The sequence below is a fragment of the Alosa pseudoharengus genome, unplaced genomic scaffold, assembly GCF_046254945.1.
Source record: "Alosa pseudoharengus isolate Yale_2024_CS ecotype anadromous, Long Island Sound unplaced genomic scaffold, YU_APseudo_1.1 YU_APseudo_1.1_scf_12, whole genome shotgun sequence".
Classification (NCBI taxonomy): Eukaryota; Metazoa; Chordata; class Actinopteri; order Clupeiformes; family Clupeidae; genus Alosa; species Alosa pseudoharengus.
Window position 1 is genome coordinate 7,358,248 of NW_027468587.1, and position 17,913 is coordinate 7,376,160.

At 43.7% G+C, this 17,913-nt stretch overlaps 2 protein-coding genes across 2 annotated transcripts; one reads left to right on the forward strand and one right to left on the reverse strand.

Annotated features, from left to right (window-relative positions):
- Positions 1 to 636: 636 nt before the first annotated feature.
- Positions 637 to 8,410, reverse strand: LOC143118291 (succinate dehydrogenase [ubiquinone] flavoprotein subunit, mitochondrial-like). Its single transcript, XM_076279370.1, has 15 exons — positions 8,332 to 8,410; positions 7,794 to 7,874; positions 7,542 to 7,703; positions 7,267 to 7,410; positions 6,997 to 7,161; positions 6,597 to 6,745; positions 5,419 to 5,543; positions 5,106 to 5,274; positions 4,573 to 4,768; positions 3,873 to 4,044; positions 3,495 to 3,613; positions 3,289 to 3,400; positions 2,675 to 2,805; positions 1,976 to 2,089; positions 637 to 1,449 (listed from the first exon to the last, which is right to left on the reverse strand). Exons 1-15 carry the CDS (start codon positions 8,389 to 8,391, stop codon positions 1,363 to 1,365), a joined length of 1,986 nt encoding a protein of 661 aa, XP_076135485.1. The 5' UTR covers positions 8,392 to 8,410; the 3' UTR covers positions 637 to 1,362.
- Positions 8,411 to 8,732: 322 nt separating this feature from the next.
- Positions 8,733 to 11,044, forward strand: ccdc127a (coiled-coil domain containing 127a). The gene is made up of 3 exons (XM_076279371.1): positions 8,733 to 8,796; positions 9,304 to 9,433; positions 9,730 to 11,044. The coding sequence occupies exons 2-3, from the start codon at positions 9,313 to 9,315 to the stop codon at positions 10,434 to 10,436; spliced, it is 828 nt and encodes a 275-aa protein (XP_076135486.1). The 5' UTR covers positions 8,733 to 8,796; positions 9,304 to 9,312; the 3' UTR covers positions 10,437 to 11,044.
- The last annotated feature ends 6,869 nt before the right edge of the window (positions 11,045 to 17,913 follow it).

Genomic DNA, 17,913 nt, shown 5'->3' on the forward strand with positions numbered 1-17,913 from the left:
GTCTCCCCAGTCCTGTGGAAGAGGTATGCTCCCCATGCCTGTCGAGGCGTGCCCCTCCTTAGGATCCGCCACTCACTGAGCTGAGCTGAACCGGCTCTGTAAACATTGCAATGGGCCCCTACTTGTCTGTCAAACCTTACCCAACACCAACCAAGAGGGGTCATGTATACCCCCCTCGCCCCCACCCAACCTCCTCATATTGTCCCATAGCTGGTCAATGAACAGGCTTTGACAGAGATATGTGTGTCACGGGTGACTGGATCACACTGATGACAGGCGTGTAGTGTAGGAATGTACTGAGCCAATGATTGTGCCTTACAGGCAAGGAAGTGTGATGGAAATGTAGGTGAGAATGGGACATACAGTGCATTTGTGTTCCTTATTTGTTTAACTATTTTATGGAACTGAGGAAAACCTATTGAAGCTGTATCAACCAGAAAAGCAAAGTGCATTGGTCTCATTTTATTTTGATTAACAACACATGATATTGTTAGCAAACTCAAAACAAAAACAGCAGAGACTTCCTTCAGACTTCCTTCATGTTTTATATACAAAAAAACATAATATAAATTAAATACATGTTGAAGACAATAAACAACAAAATTCAAAACAAAATTGAACTACTACAGCTGATGTGATGAGGCACTGTTGAGGTCCCTCCTCAAATAAATCTTGTCCCTTCTTAATTAGTGCTAAACACTAAGAAGTGGGCAGCACAGACAAATGGATTACTACGGGGTACAACAGAATCATTTTGTACTCTACCATATACAAAGACCTGGGAAAGGGATAACTATGCACACACCACTGCACTTCATCTGAGGAACTCTGACTATGATGTCTCTGATGTGAAAGAAGTGAATTCTATAATAATCGATACATCTCTGTGTATATGCCTAGCTTTACATTAGAAGCAGTGGTGCTTTTAAAAGCAGTTGTGCGGAACAGCTTCTTAGAGCAAAAGTCAACTTTACATATTGCCTTTTGAACTTAACTGTGTTCTCAGTGTCTTGTGAAGGCCACTGGAAACAAGCATAGCTGTGCAATTCTCTACGAGAGTGTTTCAGAAAAACACTCCAAGTAACTTCCTCTCACAAAACTCAATCTCGCCACTCTCACAGTCAGTTGGCATTGGCCAAAAACCCAAACCGTTTTCTTCTTCACTAACATGACACCTTAAGAAGAAACATGCATCATCTCCCACTAGGAGGATTCATATATTTTACAGATCAGCATGTGAGAATGACAATATCAAATGTACAGCTCTCCCACACATTTTAAGCACACTTAATAGAAAGTGACGGCATGAGGATAAGTCTAAACACACACATGTGCAGAGAATAATGTTTGGCAGGCTTGTCTTTAGTAAGAGCGGATGGCTGGGGGAATGGACGAGCAGTCCTCCTCATTCAGCGAGGCATCAATCACAGGTCGGTACTCCAGGGTCACCTGAGGAACAAAGAGGAGATGAGTCCATCAACCAGTGTTAACTTCACTTTATTAACTTGATTAAAGGGATATTCCACCATTTGGGGAAATACACTCGTTTTCCACCTCCCCTTGAGTTAAACAGTTGAGTTTTACCTTTTCCTCAGTTCATCCAGCCGTTCTCTGAGTCTGACAGTAGCACTTTTAGCTCCAGCTCATTGAATCAGATTAGACCGTTAGCTTATAGGAGAGATGCTAACGGTCTAATCTGATTCAATGAGCTGGAGCTAAAAGTGCTACTGTCAGACTCAGAGAACGGCTGGTTGAACTGGGAAAAGGTAAAACTCAATTGTTTAACTCAAGGGGAGGTGGAAAACGAGTGTATTTCCCCAAATGGTGGAATATCCCTTTAAGCCAACAACTCACATTTCCTATAGATTCAGTGTTACATCAAGCTTGTTTGCTCACTTAGCTAATCATGGGGCAATTTCACATGAGAAAGTTCTCACACTTCTCATAATGACATGACTGAAAGAAGTGTTGCTACCTTGCCAGTTTCTTTGTCCACATAAGAGAGAGTGTGTTTTCTCCAGTGCTGGTCATAAGGAGTCTTCTCCTGTCCGTGGAGGGGCTTGGCGTAGTCATACTCATCAACACGGTCCTGAAGAACACAAAGCATCCTCTTCTAAAACCACAGTTCACTTCCCAAAGTGAAGACTATTGCACACTAAATGTGGTTTTCTAAACAAAGGTCGGGAGGAGCCTATACAGTTGATTGACAGCAATTAACTCAGCTCTCCTACGCCTCAGGAGATTTAAACATGCGTTGTATACGTCCATAGGTCATGCACCCCGGCATTGCAAATCATCCCACCTCCTCCCCTTACTACCCCATTTCACTAGTAGCTTGTAGCTTACTACTAGTCGCTCGCTACCAATCTCGCTACATGCATTCCAGGACTAAGGCCAGCTACCAAGCCAAACACACTTTGGCAAGCATAATGATGGGCGAACTAGTGAATACACTGTTTTCACAATGAAGCAGACAAAGGTAACTAAAAATAGTAGTCCTTTTCTTACACTTGAAAACCTCAGAACATGTTTCATACGAATAACACACTACAACCATCCTAGCGTTTGTGAGGACATTCGGACGTTTATTTTCGGACATAACAGTTCTAAGAACACAGTTCTAATAACTCCTCACTGGAGAGGCTACCCCATGGGGCCCTGGGGCTGGTCTTACCTGGTAGTCCTCCCTGGCGTGGGCTCCCCGGCTCTCCTTGCGGGCCTCAGCGGACTGAATGGTCTGCACAGCGTTCAACATCAGGTTCTGCAGCTCCAGGGACTCCACAAGGTCAGTGTTCCACACGATGCCTGACAGGTGAATGGAACCCAGTGAGTTGACAGGAACAGTAAAGGCCCATTCACACCAAGAACGATAACGATAACTATAACTATAACCATAACGATAAAAGCATTCACACTGAACAACGATAAACAAAGTCTCTCCTTGTGTTAATAAATGTGACGGCTAAAATTCGATGGGTTCTGATTGGCTATTAGCATTTTATCGTTGTGAAAATCGCTCTGAAAGTGATCCCCAACGATATCGTTCTTCATGTCGTTATCGTTATAGTTTATGTGTGAACGTCGTCATTCATATTAACGAGAACGATATTTATTTATAGTTATCGTTATCGTTCTTGGTGTGAATGGGCCTTAACATGTATATGCTCTCATTTTATTATTCAACATATTCTGTACACTGTTGTTTATACATATTTTTCACACTTCTTTGAAAGTCTAAACATATCTGAACATATATCTAAACAGAATGACTATATTCCTTAGCCAAACCTCTGTCAAAAGTCTTCAGGTCCTTCATTGTCTGATAAATGTCGTCCATCTTGCCACATCCCTCTTTGAGAACGTCTCCTGTGCGGAAGACTGCGGCGTGGGTCTGCATAGTCTGTTAACGGGAAGAAATGGAGTTTATGACATCTCGAAAAACAACACTTTCACAGCAACGTGGGCTTTCATGCATTCAGTCCCTCTGTGCCAACCTTTTGCATGTTCAGTCTAATCTCAGATGTCCGGGTGTTTCCATCAGCATGTCTGATTTTATCCAGATTAGCCACAGATTCTTCTCCAGAACTGGCCTTCAGGGTTGGGAGTTTCTCTCCTGCAGGGATGGCAGTCAAGTAAAAAATTTTGCTCATGTCTGAAAATCATGCTCGATGGTGTTTTAAGCGCCCACTGTCGACTTCAAGGCAGCGCTGCAACCGTCGACTTCAAGGCACCTAACCGTAACCCTAACCCTAGTGCCTTCCATGCAGCGCTGGGAGCATAAAACACCAAAAACCATATCCACAGGTAATAAAATGAAATTGTTTTTGCCATTTTGCAATAAACGTTGCTGACATATTCAAGGTTGGTCTCACCTGGGGTGCAGGTCTCAGCTATGGTAAGGGCGCAGGCGCGTCCGAACACCACCAGATCCAGCAGGGAGTTGGCGCCCAGCCGGTTGGCACCGTGGACGGAGGCGCAGGCCGCCTCTCCGCAGGCGTACAGCCCTGGCACCACCTTGTCCTCTCCGCCTGTGTGAGTGATCACCTGAGAGAGGAATACAATTACAGGTGAGCTACCAAAAAGAGGGCGAAGTATTTCACAGAGACCAGGAGAGGTGGTGTTAGAAATGTCTATTTTTTTGCAAATGTTTATCGGTATCAGTATATCTTCTGTGACCTGACACACGGACCTAAAAACACATGAGTGAAATCACTGATGAGCTACCAAGGAGTATATTATATTAATATTTCTGGGAGGCCAAAGTGGTGTTGCAAAATGTTTATTTTTAAAAATGGTTATTTAAAGGTTCTCTGAGCAGTATTTGTAATTCAGTTTAAAAATGGGAGATTAAAGTTTTTAAAAAAGTTTTTTTCAGTTTAAAAAGAGGGGCATTCAGGATGTAATGGTGCGTTCAAATTCAACACATAGCTATGGTGGCCCTGAAGTGTGTTTTCGGTCTTGTTGTTGTGTTTTTTGATTTGCCATTGTGTTTTCTGTTATGCTGTTGTGTTTGGCATTTCAGGGCCACCGTACATAGCCCCTTTCAAAAAGAAAAGAAGGAAGAAAGGCTACCTGTCCTTTGTAGTTGGTGGGGATTCCACCCATGTTGTAGTGGACCGTGGGAAGGACAGGGATGGGCTCTTTGGTGACGTCCACGCCGGCGAAGATCATGGCGGTCTCGGAGATACCGGGCAGACGGGTGGCTAGCTGCTGAGGGGGCAGATGATGCAGCTGCAGGTAGACATGGTCCTTCTCTGGGCCAACGCCCCTGCACAACACACACACAGCACAGCATGTTTAAAGAGTATGTACACAACACATGTAGACTGAGTGAAATTTAGTGAATATAATTTAGCAGCCTAGTTGGAATAGAGAAGTTCCATTACTTTATCATAATGGAGGAGTGAGTGTGAACGCAATTACGATAATTACCCAAGTTTAGTTTTACCTGGGACATAAACAGAATTCATGTGTGAAGGCAATATCTAACAACTGAGTAGACCGAAATGAGGGTACACAAGCTTACAATCACTTTTTAAAATCTCCTTTAAAATGCAAATAAAGAAATGGCACATTATTAGTTCTAGTGAACAACAGGATTGTACCTTCCCTCGCGGATCTCGATGGTCATGGAGCGGGACACCACATCTCTGGAGGCCAGGTCCTTGGCATTGGGCGCGTATCTCTCCATGAAGCGCTCGCCTTCACTGTTGATGAGGATTCCTCCCTCTCCACGGCAACCCTCAGTGATAAGGCAACCGGCTCCATAAATACCTGCCAGGTAAAGGACATTCATGCTCCATGAATCAACGTTGCACAGGCCTGTTAATTCTTTCAAGTTTTCGTGCGAGGGGGGGTTATCACTGTGATTATGACTGCTCAGCGCTGAGTACAAGTGCGGGTCACACTGGTCCTTACCTGTGGGGTGGAACTGGACAAACTCCATGTCCTGGCAAGGTAGACCAGCGCGCGTTACCATGGCGTTACCATCTCCAGTACTGGTGTGAGCTGAAGTGCAGCTGAAGTATGCTCGGCCATAACCACTGTGAAGGATACAAAAGCATTGATTAAGCTCCCTGTTCAATAGAATTGTGTGTGAATACCACCCCTAGTGGTGCTGTTATTAAAGGAACAAGCCAACCTTTTAGAAATCTAGCTTATTTGCTGTTTACCCCTTAGATAAGAGAATCCATCATACAAGGGCAGGAAAGATTGCTGCAGACCTCTCCCACCCCGGACAGTCTTTTTGAGACACTCCCCTCTGGCAGGAGGCTGCGGTCCATCATGACCAGGACCTCACGCTACAAAAACAGTTCCGTCCCCTCTGCAATTGGTCTCCTCAACTTTGTCATGTTTTTATGTAAGTATAAGTATATATATATATATACTCTTTTGATCCCATGAGGGAAATTTGGTCTCTGCATTTATCCAAATCCGTGAATTACTGAAACACACTCAGCACACAGTGAGGTGAAGCACACACTAATCCCTGCGCAATGAGCTGCCTGCAACAGCGGCGCTCGGGGAGCAGTGAGGGGTCAGCCGTGCCTACTGGTCGGGGTTCGAACCGGCAACCCTCCGGTAACAAGTCCGAAGCGCTAACCAGTAGGCCACGGCTGCCTCTGGCCTATATTATATTATATTATATTATATTATATTATATTATATTATATTATATTATATGTTATATTTGTATTTAAATATTTCTTTTTTAAATATTTCTTGCACCATTTCACCAAGTCAAATTCCTTGTTTCTTTCTTTTTCATGTGGAAAAAGAAAAAAAAAAATGGCAATAAAGTTATTCTGATTCTGATCTTCTCTTCTACATCCTCATCTTATCTTCTGACACAATTAGCCTATAGCATAGCACCTTAGCATAATTCACTGGAAGTGGGTTGCACCAGTTAGTCTACACTAAAATGGAGGTACAGGCTGACTGGTGTGGCTAACTTCAAGTGAATTATGCTAAACTAGGCTAATGGTGTATTGCACGCATAGACAAATGTCAGATACCAGGGAATTGTGACCATTCATTCCAAGGCTTTCTAATGTGCCTGGATAACTGCTGTAACAGATTAGATGACTGGAGCATACCCCGTGGCGATTACGGTGTTCTTGGACCTGAAGCGGTGGATGGAGCCATCCTCCATGCACAGAGCGATCACCCCTCGGCATTCTCCATCCTCCATCAGCAGGTCCAGCGCAAAGTACTCCACAAAGTAGCTTGTATCGTACCGCAGAGACTGGAGGAGAAATGCAGTTTGGTGTACAGTAGAAAGCAAGTATATGGTGTCCTGAAAACAGCGGTTATCTAAGAAAGCTTCCCTAATGGAATATTAACTTGATATGCAGAGAAAAACTAGACATAAGAAGAAAAGAACATGTGACGTGAGAGTGAACATAAAATGTCCAAATGTATCAATTGCCAGATCAACTGAGTGAATAACAGACTTTGTGTGGGTTTGTGGTGGTGTTTTCTGTCGTGGCCTCTTACCCGTCCATAGAGTGTGTGTAGGAGCGAGTGTCCTGTTCTGTCTGCCACACAGCAGCACCTGTGGGCCTGCCCGCCCTTGCCATACTTATAGCTCTGTCCTCCGAAAGCCCTCTGGTAGATCTTCCCATCTTCCGTGCGACTGAACGGCATCCCAAAGTTTTCCAACTAAAGGGGAGACAACACTGTTGTCAAGGCAACCATCTCTTTTATCTTCTTCCTCATAAAGAGTGTGTTAATCATAGATATTTCAGGGAAATCCACGCATCTCACCTCCACAACAGCAGCAGGGGCTTGCTCAGTCATGTAATGGATAGCATCCTGGTCTCCGAGCCAATCGGATCCCTTCACTGTGTCATAGAAGTGCCATCTCCAGTCATCATTCTCCATGTTTCCAAGAGCTGCGTTGATCCCACCCTAGATGAATGAGAGATATATGGCCATATTTATTGCCATATTCATTAATTCTGGTTCTTGGGTTTAACACTGAGGTTGCTCACTAGCCTAGCTGCTCACGGCCTGTAGTAAACAAATGGACTGTAGGCTACCTGTGCAGCCACTGTGTGGGACCTGGTCGGGAAGAGTTTGGTAACACAGGCCGTGTTGAAGCCAGCTTCAGATAGGCCAAAAGCAGCACGGAGACCTGCACCTCCGGCCCCCACCACCACTGCATCAAAGTCATGATCCACCACTGGGTACTGGGTGGACATCTGTGCAACACAAAAGGCTGATTAGATTTTCTTCATTGGCCTTAAACATTCTGTGGACTGCAACTACACCACGAATTAAATACAACTTACATCGTCTGACACTTTGACGTCGTTTTTTCCATAGATGGAAAAATGGAAGTTCCTTGAAGTGCCATGCGCTGCTGCCGTGCACTGGTTAAAAAACAGGACAAATAACAACAAAAAATTATATTCGTTAGTTACAAAAATGGCAAAAGGGAAGAAACATCTTCAAAAAAAGGACACGTTTCACCTTGAGGTCTACTTTACAGGCGACAATAATGTGAATCAATTATGTCACATAAGAAACTAATTGAAGGAAAATAAATGACTGATCACGTAAAAAAATCAAGAAACAGTATTGGTTTTTCAGTCTTATATGAAAAGCAACCATATATTACTATATTCCACCATTTAACACACACAATGACACTGGACAACAGCTTGCCCATGATGTTACACAAGGTGAAATTTCAGATGTTACGAAACGTCGAGGAAGGGGTTAATTTTCTGCCCGTCAAGAAACTGGCATTTCAAAAGGCTTAATCAAGTCAGCCTGGAGACAACATAAAATTATCCTACAGTAGTCTTAACTTTTTTATATACTTACGGGTTTTGATGACAAAACTCGTTTTGAAAGTATTCTTGATGCTACACAGACCGATGCCATGATGATAACTTAGTTGTAGTCCTACGTCTCTAACACAGGCGGCGGTGGTGGGATGGATAGTTGTGGAAGGCGACACCGCCTACTGGAACAAACCACTTACGGAGCCAGCGAGAGTGGGTGGAAAGATTTTAAACCATTGTTTTCTTTGAATAACATACGGAAAATTATGCGTTTAACACAAATTATCCTAAATGGTAAACGACAAGAATGTATTTATTTAAGTGAGATTAATAAGCACAGCTCTGCAATTTTCTGATATTTTCACTTTACTACACGAAAGTCCCTGTTATGGGAGATAATGGTGTGTGTTCGTTGTCTAATACAATTGCGTAAAGAGTTGTGTAAATGCTGTATCAGGAAGAACTAATGCATAACTGTCCGGGCTAGGGTATCTTGGCTTTCAAGGTGAGCGCAGCTGCTATTCATGTAGAATCCCAGTTGTTCGAGCAATTACGTATAACAGATGTGATATTTCCTACTTCAGTAAAGGGAAAACAACCCCTTTGGTACACACGGTATCTTGTCCACAGTAGTAGTAGATACAGCCAAGTAGCAGCAGCAGCAGCAGCAGCAGGCTAGTAATGTGAAGTGCTAGTCCATCTGCAGCAGATGTGTTTACATTTGCAGAACTGCCTGTGTTGTTCATCAAAATGTTATGAATGTTACATTTCTATTTCGAACTCGCATGTTACATTTGTCTGTTGACACAAGGAAGCATTGCTGTTCTAGCCAGGCCCTAACGTGATCTAATTATAGCCACTCATGCTCTGAAAATGCAACTGTAACTGAGTGACTTTGAAGTTAAACAAGTCTTTTTGGCCTATTGAAGGTCATCAAGAATTAGGTCAAAGAATCACCTGTCATTAACTAGAGAGTGAGTTGTAAACTCATATGTACCACATGTACCACAAGGGCGCCTTCATGAACAACCTGAATGATCCTCCACGGTGGAACATAGCGCCTGAGCCGCAGGGAGGTGCCGCCGACGGGGGCAAATGGAACTACGCACTCCTTGTGCCAATGCTGGGCCTAGCTGCCTTTCGTAAGTGTGTTGTGCTGTGCATGCATAAATTGATCCTTTATGACCAGAGTATGTTGGGCCTCTCAATTTCTTGAATCTTTGCCTCGTTGGAGTGTATGTTTCTAATGAAAGCAGTAGATTTGAAGATATCCTCTATATCTCAAAACACCAGATTGTTCTTAAATGATTACATAAAGTCTTTAAATCATTTATGTTATTTTATATATGTGCTACATACTTGCATGCATGTATAAATAAAAATATTTAAAAAAATCATGATATGTCACATTACATAACTCTTTCTGTTGTGTAATAAGGCTGGATCTGGACAAGGGAGTCCCAGAAGCAAATATATGACGTAAAGACGCAACATGACCAGGCCGTGGCTTCTGTGACCCACGACCTGGAGCTGAAGTACCGTGACGCCCTGCGGGAGAGCCAGCGTTCGGCCGCTCAGCTGGAGCTGGCCCTGGAGAAGGAGCGAACCCGCGTGCAGGGCTACCGCCAGGCCCTGACCTCTCAGAGTCAGCAGCTCCTGCAGGAGCGGAAGCAGCTGGAGGCCCAGCGGGAGGAGCTGGAGCAGGAGAAGACGCGCCATCGGGAGTCCGGCGCGGCCGCCGTGCTGCTCCGCCAGGCCCTGGCCAGCGAGGAGGAGCGCTGCCGACGGGCGCAGGCGGCACTGGCCGACGTGGAGGAGCGTCTGGTGGAGAGGCAGGGGGCCTTCTGCAGCCTGCTGCTGCCGCGCGAGCAGCGCTTCGAGATGGAGAAGGACCTGCTGCTGCGCGCCGCCCGGCAGCCCGAGCTCCGCGATCTGGACGGCCTGGAGGGCGACCTCAGGGACATCTTCAAGAATGACCGGCACTGTGCGGACAAGCTCAAGCTCAACCGGAACGTGGACAAGCGCAAGAACGGCAGCCTCATGTGGCTTTACCTCAGGTACTGGCAGCTGCAGGTCACACTGCAGAAACACCAGAGAGCGGAGGGTGCGCTGAGGGGAGGTCCTGACACCCCGCAACCCAAGTGACCTTTAACCTTTGCCATGAAAGGAAAGCCATAACCCTGTTTGTGAGTTCCGAGGAACCGCCATCCTACAGGTGAATAATCACTACCCTAATCCACCACACATGAGTTGGCTTCCATAGTCCTCCAGGGAAATGGAAGTGGACACACTCCCAGGTTAGTGAGGAAGTTTTACTGCTGGATGGGGAGAGTAGCATTGCACTAAAATAGCATGGGCCAGAGGAATTGATATGAGCGATCCCATTGAGATTCTAGGCTGTCCCTGTAACACAATCACTCCTATGGTCTGCAACAGTACTTAGTAGTTGTTTTTTATTTCCTCATTACACTAAAGCTGGAGAAAGTATTGTTTACCTTTAAGGTTGTAGGATCCTTTGTGTTTTCTCTCCTCAGGAGTTGATTGCTGCCAATATGATGGTTTACTCAGCTAGGGTATGGTTGCAGTGTGTGTTATGTTGCACCCGGTCCTCTTTGAGGGTTCATGTATGACACTATGAACACAATGTTTTTCCTTTTTGTCATTATCATCGTTGATGGAATAAACTCTGCAGTGTCCAAAAGACATGGCACTGTTTGAATCAAAAGTGTAAGTCTATGAATTACTTCAATTCATGTTGAACCGTCTAAAAGATGCCATACCAAATTACATAATGAATCAATAACTTGAACTGTGAAAGCTTTCATAATTCAGAGGCTTAGTGATCCCACAGACATAATCTGATGTTGTGCTTTGTAAATTGGAACACATTGCTATATTTAATAAGCAGTTGTCTTTGTCTGTGTCAACACCAAAAACTCAAGGGTCACTCACTCCAATATCATAAAAATATGAGGTATGTTAAATACTCAGCCCATGGATAATTAACAGCTTTATTTCCTTCATAGTAAAAAACACATTTTTTATCATGAACATTTAGTTCTTCTCCACAGTGCTTTCCGTATTTCTACACTCCTCCACACGATGGCAGTATAACGTTGAGTCTCTTGCACTCAGAATGTCACAAACGTCCTTATGTCTCTGATCTCCCCGGCAATCTGCAGCAAACCTTTCTCACTTCACATACTCTTTCATAATACTTAGGCTATTTCCGACCTGTCATGATTATTTAATATATTTTCAGACAACAGTCTTACGGTTAACAGTTCAAACTTAAATAGTCAAATAACATCACTATCAGGGATAGACTATTAGCTATTAATTTTGTATTTACTCTAAATGTTGATTTTGATAGCTTATATTAGGTGTGTCATATTTACCATGTACGCTCCTAAAGGTATCAGATGTTCTGAAAAAAGTTAATTGCAATAGGCTAACTAACGTGCCACATATATTTCACCACAGACCAAAGTCACTGACCAGCTGGGCACAACAAACTCACAATCACAGGTTGTCATCAGGTGGTTTCGAACAATTAGGAAGTCACACACAAAGTCCAGTCCGGTTCTTGTAATGCCCCACTGGCCATTCTGCCTTCCACTGCAGCCATATGGTGGTCTTGCCCTGGGCTTTGGCACACAGATTTGGCACAGGGCATTACGCACGGGACGCTCTGAAGTCTAGGCGGCTCGGTTGAATGATTGGCGGCATGTCCTTGGCGATCTCATTATAATGTTTCTTCTCCGCGCAAACGTCTATCAGTGACGCTTTATCAAACTCCACCGTGGAGCGATCCTCTGCCGGGATGGTCGTCTGGTTCAAGTCATTCTGTTGTGCCATATTCTTGGGCACAAAAAGTGGTAGAGGCAGAATGTTTCTCGCATAAGGCAACTCATATCTACGCATTTTGCCTCCATATCTTCCCATGTGGAGCGTTTGGTCAATGTGTCTGCGCACAACGAAATGAACCAACTGCCTCTGCTCATACGTTTCCCTCCGCAGAGAATTGTTTTCAGATAGAGTCACACTGTGAGGGAAAGATAAATAAAACTTGAATGACCATGATAATTATTCTCAACATAAGGAAGACCTACTTATGAAGCAGCATACCAAAGTTCTGTACAATAAATGTGCCATTGCTACATCAAATCTCTCTGGAATTAAACTCAAAAACATTTTCTTTATTTTATTTAATTTCTTAATGCACTAAATCTTGACAAAGTGCTGTAGAGGTTTCCTATACAAGCATCAGTAAAAACGGCATTCAAATGTGCCTTTTCAACTACATACTTCTTCTCTGGTCTTGTTTCCATTACCACGTCCAACCAGGTAGCTTCATAGCCCTCCCTCCTCTGTTCATTCCTTTCCTTCACATCACTGTAAGAGTTCACCAGGTAGGTGGAGGGATTTCGGCTTAAGCAGTGCATCTTTGTCCTTTTGAGACAGACCTCGTATCCACTTGATCGGAATTGATGCCTTATTTTGGAGTGACCTTTGTCTCTGTGGACATGACAGTGCACCGCAAAGAGCTCCCTGCCCCTTAAATAATGCTGCGTCTATTTTTACCCCACTACGCCATGCCACATGCCTTCAGATTGGTTTACTACTACATATCAATCGAGGCAGTGACTAATCCCGGGTCAATCTCATGGATACACACCGCAGCTCTCCCAAGGGGCCAAGAGTGACACGTTCATCTAATTTTTCTCCCACCTGACCCATGAGCTCCTGTTGCTAGCTATAGGAAGTGTTGGAGAGGAAAACACTGAATTGAAACTTAATTGTATTGTTTCCAGGCAATTATTTATTCCTCTTATCACAAGATGAAATATTGTGTTTGATGAGTGTGCAAATTCTTCTTAGTTACCTAAGACAAGTATTCTGGCATCAGTATTGTTTTGAAAAGGGAGAAATGCATGACAGGTGTCAGTGAGTTGCCATCTGGCCTTCTGTAGGGATTTTGGTAAGAGCCGCTAGCAAATGTATGGACTACAATTTCACAACTGAAACGTCATCACTCATTAAATTGCATAGCGCTGTTTCATTGTGTGCAAAAGCCTTCGAGCTGCCTGCAAAGACTATAACAATCATCATTATTTTGAAAAGAGCATAATAAACATGAGAGATGAAATTCAGTAACTGAAAGCTGGGAATGATCATTTGTCTGCGTTTGTTGAATGTGTCAGACCACTCCGAGGTTAAAAATACACTAAGGTGAGAATATCTCAGACGCTGGTCATAATCGGGGGTCTTGCTCTGAGACAGAGCTGTCAGCGCTTTTGCAGGACAGACAAGGTGCTGAGGGATGACACTGTGCTTATGTGCCCATGAGGTCCTGACATCATCTAGGTACCCCACAGCCACCAGTGCAGCAGAGTGAGACGTGTTGGACATAGCTGTGCCAAGAATTCACAGTGGTCATGTCTTCACATTCGAAAGCAGGCAAGGTGTCCTCTACAGAATGAATAGTTTCATGTAAAGGATTCTTGTCGTGCGGCATGAGTCATCTATCACCCTGTTATCTTCGTTTTGTTTGTACAGGGAGATTCAGTGTATTGTTGTATTGTTGGTAATGGCCTTGAGTAACTGCAGTATTATCTCTACTCAAATATCTAAATGTTTGCCTTTAACCTTGAGTTGAGAAAAGGTTTTAGCTTTTATATAAAAACAAACACACTGAGGAAAGAAGAGTAGAAGCATGAATATGAGTTGAAATAATTCTCAGTATCAATTCTCAATTCTCTCAATTTTCAATTCTCAGTAGGTTTCTCAGTATCAACAAGGAGCTCAGTTACTTAATGACTTTTGCTCGTTAACAAAAGTAAATAACAAACAATCAAATCAATGGATGATGTTTCAATTACTTAATACAGAATATCATCTGTGCCTTTTTGAGATTGAGGGGGAGAAAAATCCTCCGCAGCCGCTGTGATGGGGAGGAATGTGATGAGGCTGACAGGGGATTCCTCCGCAAAATTCCACACAAGGTGCAGCTTCAGGTTTCGGAGGTCGCAGCCAACAGCACATCACCTCAGGAACAGATACCTTGCTGCCTGCCAGTAGCGTCGCCAGAGACCATCTCCTCCCCGTAACGGGACACCGCCACAACGATATCTGTCGTCGTAAGAGTGTGTGTCTGTGTGTGAGTGTTGGTGTTTGTGTGCGTGTGTGTGTGTTTGCATGTGTGTGTGTCTGGGTGTGTGTGTACGAGTGTTCCTTGATGGATAGAGCGGTGAGAACACCCCACCCCACCGAAACAGATCCTGCTATTGCTTTGGCTGGAACCCTCTGGAAAAAAAAGAAATTTCTCTGTCAACAGTACTACTGTACTGACAAAAAAGCTGAAGTGACTTCTATACACCATTTATATATAATTTCATCAGGATGCGCAATGTTTGGTCATTGGACATTTACCACATTCAGCATATCAATGCAAACCGCTCACTGTTATTCGTCAGGCAACTCAGAATACAGGAAAGTATCTCCAATTCACGAATGTGATAGTTGTTAGTTAGTTTATTAGTTGTCCCCTTAGGGAAATTCTTTTTCACATTTCCCATACCACTTTTCATCCTACATGGTCACAAGCACAAGTGATATTGATAGTTGAACCACTATTACCTGCCATTTAAGGGAAGAGCTGGGAATTTGTAATGGTATTGAAGTGGCCTGTCTATCCCAGGGGAGGGTGCTTAAGGAATTGTGGAGTCAGAAGCTACTATCATTCTAAAGTGACATCAGAGGTGTAGCATGTTACAGGCAATTCCAGCCCATGACATCAGAACAGACTGTCCTCATTTTTCAGCGATGAACATCCCCTAATTCCATGACGTTTTTTTATTTTCTGGGTGAAAGTTCACTTAAAGAAGATGAAGACATCACAAATAACTAGCCTATGAGATTCATGTAGACCTTAATTTGATCAACAGATGGGTTATTTTCAGTGTATTATAAAACAAGTCACCCTTACTAAATATGGTGTGAATACTCTCTAATCCAAACAAGATACAATATACTTGGGCTTATGATATGAAGCACAAGACTATTGGCTGGCATAAACCCTTGTGTCATAAACACAAGCTGTGTAATTAGAGAAGTCTCTGCTGACACTAATGAATTATATCCTGACTTAAGTCCAAACAGACTTTTCCAATTTTCCCCTGCTTGGATACGGCTATTTATAGTATAAGTGAGTTGGAAAAACAAATTCATTTACCCTAGGCAAGCAGCCTGGCACGGAAGACTCTGACACAGGCAGACGTTTTCGCCATCATAGGGTACATCTGTCTTGAGGGTTATGTATGTCAGCAGGACTTTACTTGAGGCCAGGTGTGTGCATCACATCACACACTGACAGTCCCTTTTAATGGCGCCTCATACTTTTAAGCCTGCTCTCAGTGACATGTGCATGTGCACACGCATTAAAGTTGCGTACATGATTCCAGGGTGTGCGTGTGAAACAGGCCCATTGGTGAGCCAGGACAAACCTTACTGCATATTGGCGTTCTGATGTTTGCAGGTGAATGTTTTATCTTGTATGGTAGAGTAGAGGTATGTAGTCTGGTATGTAGCAAAGACTGCTTCAAGACAACGGACTCTGAAAGCTCATAGACATACATGACAACAGTTTAACCCATTCCAGGGTTCTTGATCCACAAGCCCATGCACAAGAAAATGACTCGGCTGATTACAACTGCCACTGAGCTCCTGTAACAGCTCTCAATTAGTGATACAATAGTTGTATCTACAGCTCTGGAACAAATTACGAGACCATTGCAAATGTTTCTGAAAATCAGCATCTCTACATGTATGACAGCCATTTCATTCCAGTGTCTGTTGAATTCCAACATAAGCACACCTCATTCTCCTTAATGAGGTACTGATTAGGTGATTACCTGAACCATGGACGGATTATGAACTTTCGGGCCCCTGGGCCCAGATGTATTAAGGGCCCCCCACTAATTGTCACATATGTGGGAGGGGGGATTTGGGGGTCCTCCCCCAGAAAAAAATGAATTTGTTTGATGTGATTTCCTGTATTCTGGTGCATTTTGGGGATGGCCAATACTAAATTCAATCAGATTCATAGCCTACATCCTGATTTGTTGATATTGAGGCAATGATTCCATGCAAAGGCTTGGGCTTCAGGGCCCCCTGACCTCTTGGGCCCCTGGGCCTGGGCCCGGTAGGCCCTTACAGTAATCTATCCCTGACCTGAACCAAATCTTATTTAACAAGGAAAAGCCTTGCTGCGGTCATCACTATCCTCTTGCAATAGGACCAGCTGGATGGCAAGACAGTGCTATAGTACCTCAAAAGTAATTGGAATCAAAAATAACTATTGACCATGCCAAAAGAGTTGAAAAGAAAACTTTTTGTGAGGAAAAGAAGGGTTCAATTCTGGCTTTACTGACAGAAGGATATAGTGAGCGTCAGGTTGCTTCCATCCTTAACATTTCTAAGAGGGTGGTTCGTAAGAACAAGGTCAAGCAGCAGACATTGGGGGCAACAAAGCTACAGACCGACAGAGGGCGAAAACAACTCTCCGCTGACCTGGATGACCGTCAACTCATTTGAGTGTCATTTCAGTTGACATGTCACTCAACAACTGTATGATCACATCAAGTGACCTACAAAAAGAATGGAGAATGTCCGCTACGCCAATAGATCCCAATTAATAATTAATTTAATGTGAACTAATGAACTTTCTTCATTCAGTATTGCCCTTTTCGTCCAGCACCCAACTTTAAAATTTGGATGTGCGTGCTTTATAGTTATCTCTACAAAAAGAATGGAACAGGGCAGCTGGGCTTAAGTGCACAGCGAGAACGGTTCCAAACAGGCTCCTAGGGGCAGGACTCAAGTCATGTAAAGCTAGAAAAAAGCCCTTCATCAATGAGAAACACAGAAGAGCCTGCTTAGGTTTGCAAAATACCATAAGGATTTGACCATATAGGACTGGACTAAGGTCATATGCTCTGATGAGTCCAATGTTCAGCTTTGCTTCACCTGGTCGTCTAATGGTTAGACGGAGACATGGAGAGGCCTACAAGTCTTGTGCCCACTTTGGTGGTGATCTGGGGGTGCTTCAGCAAGGCTGGAATCGGGCAGATTCGTCTTTGCGAAGGACTCATGAATCAAACCACATACAAGGTGATCCTGGAAGGAAACTTGCTTTTCTGCTCTGACAATGTTCCCCAAATCTGAGGATTGTTTTTGTCCAGCAGAACAATGTTCCATGCCACACAGCTAAGTCGATGAAGGTGTGGATGAAGGACCAACATATCAAAACTGTCATGGCCAGCCCAATATACAGACCTGAACCTGAATTTGGGTGAAATATTGTCAGTAGCTGAGCTGATAGAATAAAACAAAACTGTTCATTTTACTCCTACTACACATACAACATACTGAGTGGTTTCTTTTTTTTCCCCAGAGCTGTAATTTATTATGGACAAAACATCAAAACAGCATGTTTCTCAATAGGAAAAAGATGGCGTTCAGAGAGGGGGACATGGCAGAGCTGAGGTGCGTGCAAGGGGAACTTAAAGTCAAGCTGAAAGAGGCTAAGGAGGACTACAGAAGGAAGGTGGAACAGAAGTTG

Bases quoted from the DNA above. Each gene is read 5' to 3' on its own strand.
- LOC143118291 (XM_076279370.1), bottom strand. From the start codon at position 8,391: ATGGCATCGGTCTGTGTAGCATCAAGAATACTTTCAAAACGAGTTTTG. The intron at 7,875-8,331 runs GTAAGTATATAA...TTTTTTAACCAG, and splicing joins GAGTTTTGTCATCAAAACCC to TGCACGGCAGCAGCGCATGG. The intron at 4,045-4,572 runs GTAGCCTTTCTT...TTCCTCTCTCAG, and splicing joins CCACCAACTACAAAGGACAG to GTGATCACTCACACAGGCGG.
- ccdc127a (XM_076279371.1), top strand. From the start codon at position 9,313: ATGAACAACCTGAATGATCCTCCACGGTGGAACATAGCGCCTGAGCCG. The intron at 9,434-9,729 runs GTAAGTGTGTTG...TTGTGTAATAAG, and splicing joins GCTGGGCCTAGCTGCCTTTC to GCTGGATCTGGACAAGGGAG.